The sequence below is a fragment of the Acomys russatus genome, chromosome 29, assembly GCF_903995435.1.
Source record: "Acomys russatus chromosome 29, mAcoRus1.1, whole genome shotgun sequence".
Taxonomy (NCBI): domain Eukaryota; kingdom Metazoa; phylum Chordata; class Mammalia; order Rodentia; family Muridae; genus Acomys; species Acomys russatus.
Window position 1 is genome coordinate 11,584,344 of NC_067165.1, and position 4,281 is coordinate 11,588,624.

Consider the following 4,281-nt stretch of genomic DNA (forward strand, 5'->3'; position numbering starts at 1 on the left):
ATCGCTGTGAGTTCGAGGCCAGCCTGGTCTACAAAGTGAATCCAGGATGGCCAAGGCTACACAGAGAAACCCTGTCTCGAAAAACCAAAAAAAAAAAAAAAGAAAAAAAAGAAGAAGAAGAAGAGCAAAGGGGAGCAGATGAGAGTGTTTAAAGGGAAGAAAGAGGGGGAAATGATGCAATTGTATTACAATCTTAAAAGAGTTTTAAAAAATCATCAATCTTGGAGAAAGAACATCATGTCAGTGGAATACTGGATCTAAGTAGAGGATATTGATATAAAAGATAAATCAGATTATAGAAAACACCTTCGACACCTGTAGATAAGAGGTGAAATGCAGAGATGTAGGACAGAAGGAATGTGGTGTCAGGTGAGGGTGTTTGGGGACTTGGGAGACAAGGGTATAGGCTGAAGAGGACATTTTTTTTAATGGAGGATAGAATGGACAACTTACAATGCAAGCTTAAGAAATGAAGAGAAGGTGGAATCTATAGTACATGCCCATATAGGAGTGGGGACATATTAATTACTTAGATCAGGTATAGACACTCACAGTTTTGTGATAAGAATAAAGGATTTTGCTCTTTCCGCCATCTTTCCGCGCCGTCACTATGGTGCGCATGAACGTCCTGGCAGATGCTCTCAAGAGCATCAATAATGCCGAGAAGAGAGGCAAACGGCAGGTGCTCATCAGGCCTTGCTCCAAAGTCATCGTCCGCTTCCTGACTGTGATGATGAAGCAAGGCTACATCGGTGACTTTGAGATCATTGATGACCACAGAGCTCGGAAAATTGTTGTGAACCTCACAGGCAGGCTGAACAAGTGTGGAGTGATCAGCCCTAGATTTGATGTGCAACTTAAGGACCTAGAAAAATGGCAGAACAATCTGCTCCCGTCCCGTCAGTTTGGCTTCATTGTACTGACAACCTCAGCCGGCATCATGGACCATGAAGAAGCAAGACGAAAACACACAGGAGGGAAAATCCTGGGATTCTTTTTCTAGAGATGTAACACATAAATAAAAAGCCTCCATTGTGGGGGGGGGAGAAAGAATAAAGGATTTTGAGAAGGGTCCATAATAAATGCTAGGGGAAAAAGTTTTAATAATAAACTAGGGCAAAATACAAGAAAGGGGAAAAAATAGGGCTATTTTCAAAAGTATTAATTTGATGCTTGGGCAAGGCGGTCCACACCTTTAATCCCAGAACTCAGGAGGAAGAAGAAGTGGGTCTCTGTGAGTTTCAGACTAGTGTGAGCTATCCAGGGCTACCAAGGTAGACCCCGCCTCAAAATGAAAGTGTTAACTAGAGCACCTGAGATTGTGATGTTCTCTGAGAGAGAAAGAAAAAACAGAAGTGACTCAAGTCTGGGGAAGAGGACAAAGGATGCAAGAACTTAAGATCAGCCTATCTACAAAGAGTAATAGGTGCCCAGCAGCCATCCAAGTAGAGATGCGTGTTGCTCAATTCTTAAACATAGAAGAGAGCCTAGAGCAGTTGCCATCTACCAAAAATGAGAAGCTTCAAGTTAGCGCTGGAAACCCAGGGAGTATTAGTCATCCTCTTTACAACACATTGCCAGGTAAATTACCCCAAAATTCAGGTTCCAAAACATGCACACAACTGGTGGAACTGCAGTCACATACCATCCCTTCATCTGGGAAAGGTGAGCACATCACTTACACACACAGAAAGCCGGGAGCAAGGAAGGGAAATGTCTCAGCAAGAAACAGGGATGTCTCTCTCAAAGGTCATCAGTCTGCGTAGGACTAAAGTCATGGAAATGGAGGGGACCCCAGGGACTACTAGTGGCATAAAAAGAGAGGCAGGGGAGAAGAAAGAGGATTTCCCCCTGTGGCACTCTCTACACCTGCAATCACTTGTAGACAGAATTCTCTCAGTTGCTCTGACTCAGTGTCTTGGGGGATTCAGTGGTCAGTTTCTCTTCCACAGCCAAGGAGAACACTGAGATGCACAGCGGGGCTTCTTCCTCATGAAAATCTCATTTTCATCCATCACTTTGCAACACAAGATGTTCTTCTGTGGAGTTCCTCTCCAGCCCAGGGACATGATTTTGTCCATTTTCCAAAAAGCCTGGCTCCTTCCAATTTCTATCAACTAATGAGCATCCCAGGAGACCCAGGTTCCCCTTAGGCACTCCATTCCACTCCCCGCTCTACCTACACACCCCTGCATCCCATCTTCAGACCATTTAAAGCCACATTGCTTAGTCCTACTTCACACTTGAGGGAAGAGAGCACATCAGCTTGATGAAGGCACAGCTCTCACAGCCAGCACTTTGTGAAGGGATAAGTTGCCCACTCTAGATCTCAAAAGAGGAAGAAAAGAGATTCAGTGGGAGACAGAATAGTTTCTTGTCTGTTGTCATCTGTCATTTGTCTCTTCTTTTGTGCTCTCAGGTGTTTCCCAAGATTAGCAAATGAATTTGGAGTACACTCCTTTCCCCACCCCCCCCCCCCCCCCCCCCCCCCCGCAGTACATCGCACAGGACCTACCAAGCAGCTAAGCTGCTGTGTTTGCCATCACACAGCAGCTGTGGGTTCTGGCCCTGCACTCTGACTGCTGGGTGAATGAGCAACACTTAAGCTTAGCACCTGTAAAGTATCTCTTTCTAACTGCAATCCATACAGTCACTTGTGGGGTTCTTTAGCTGTGTGGTCTTCACTAAACCTTTATAAACACCTTCCATAGTCAAGAATTACCATCCTCATTTTGCCAAAGGGGAAACTGAAGCTCCAAGAATGATAGACAGATGCCCAAGGTGACTCAGCTAGGACTTCCCCGGGTGAGCATGAACACAAAGCCTGTCCTTTCCCCTTTGCCTCTGTGTTAGAACCATCTGTGTGCACATCGACCATCTGTGTATGAATGAGTGAACCATCCTAGCATGTATGCGTCCCCTCTGGACCCTCTGCTTTGTACTCACATCAGCCTCATTTACATGCCACCCAAGGCAGAGCTAGCTTGGCACCCATGGAAATCAAGGCCAAGGCACACAGCAAATCAGGATTGGTGCTAGGTCATCTGACTCTGAGACAGAACCTAGGCCTTTAGAAGCAAATGAAGCGTATGTCCCTCCCAGAGTCCGCCCCTTCACTTGTAACTGTCTAATTATATTACATTCTACACATCCTGAGCCTTGAGTTGGAAATCCACATCAGCGCCCAGGGACTGCCCACTCCACCTACCCGTTCACAGCAAACAAAGTGAAGTTGCTACTCAGCCAGGAGCCCTGGTAGTTCTGGTTTGCAATTCCAAGCCTGCAATTCAAAGGTCAGCCTGGGGACACTGGAGAGCACACAAACAAGAAACAAGCACGCAAGCAAGGCAGGAAAAGAAAGGCTGCTGTGGCTCAGGCTGTGGATTTGATTTGGGGAGATAGCAACAGAGCCAAGACCTGCAAGATAGTGCAAGACAGCCTGAGTGGGGGGAGGGGAGGACAGGAAAGAGGAAGATGTCCCCTCCCAAGAAAGGGAGCAGCAAGAATAAAGGCCCAGAGGTGGCAAAGAGAAGAAAGCACTCAGAAGTCTGTAAGTTTGGGGTGGTTGTAGGGGAAGCACAGACAATAGAGGGGTACAGGGAGAGCACACGGAGTGCTAACTGAACAAAGCAGAATCCTTCCCACACTACAAACAAAAGTAGGCACTTCAAGTGGGGGGAGTGGAGTGAGCAAATACCTGGAGAGGGAAGCAGGTAAACTACCCAGTCTAGAATTTTCTGATGGGTTCATACCTCTTCCCCTTGGGATAGGAGCCAAGCCCTTTGTTTCTCAGGCCTGCCACAAGCTGATTCTTGAGGGACAACTTGGTGCCCTCTTCTCTCGCAACCTATAAATTCTTCTCATCTGGAGAAGGCCCAGGACAGCCTGTAACTGGACCGCTCTCCCCATGGAGAGGTCTTCTGCAGCCCGTTCTTGTAAACAGTTCCTCTCTAAGCCCCGTTCTAACATTCCTAAGGGCTAGTGTGCACCACAGTTCCGATTACACAGCTTTGTAAGTACATAAAACAGAAGGGGGAAAGAATGGTATTTTAATCTGATAGCCTTGTCCAATTGGCCTGGAGAGATGACAGACTTGTTCCTAAGATGAGAACAGTCTTTCAGTTGGAGAAGAAATAAAAGAACTTTGAGATGCAGTTACCCTGCCCATAGATTAGCTGTGAACTGAGCAAACAATAGACCGTGATGTTTACTTCCTCTTCCTCAACACAGCCCCTCCGCAGCGGCTAGTCCTGCAGGTCTTGTCAATCAAAGTGAAGTTCA

General features: G+C 46.5%; 1 protein-coding gene across 1 annotated transcript; it reads left to right on the forward strand.

The window, feature by feature from the left end:
• Positions 1-610: 610 nt before the first annotated feature.
• Positions 611-1,028, forward strand: LOC127211536 (40S ribosomal protein S15a-like). Its single transcript, XM_051171440.1, has one exon. The coding sequence runs from the start codon at positions 611-613 to the stop codon at positions 1,001-1,003; it is 393 nt and encodes a 130-aa protein (XP_051027397.1). The 3' UTR covers positions 1,004-1,028.
• Positions 1,029-4,281: the final 3,253 nt, after the last annotated feature.

Bases quoted from the DNA above. Each gene is read 5' to 3' on its own strand.
- LOC127211536 (XM_051171440.1), top strand. From the start codon at position 611: ATGGTGCGCATGAACGTCCTGGCAGATGCTCTCAAGAGCATCAATAAT.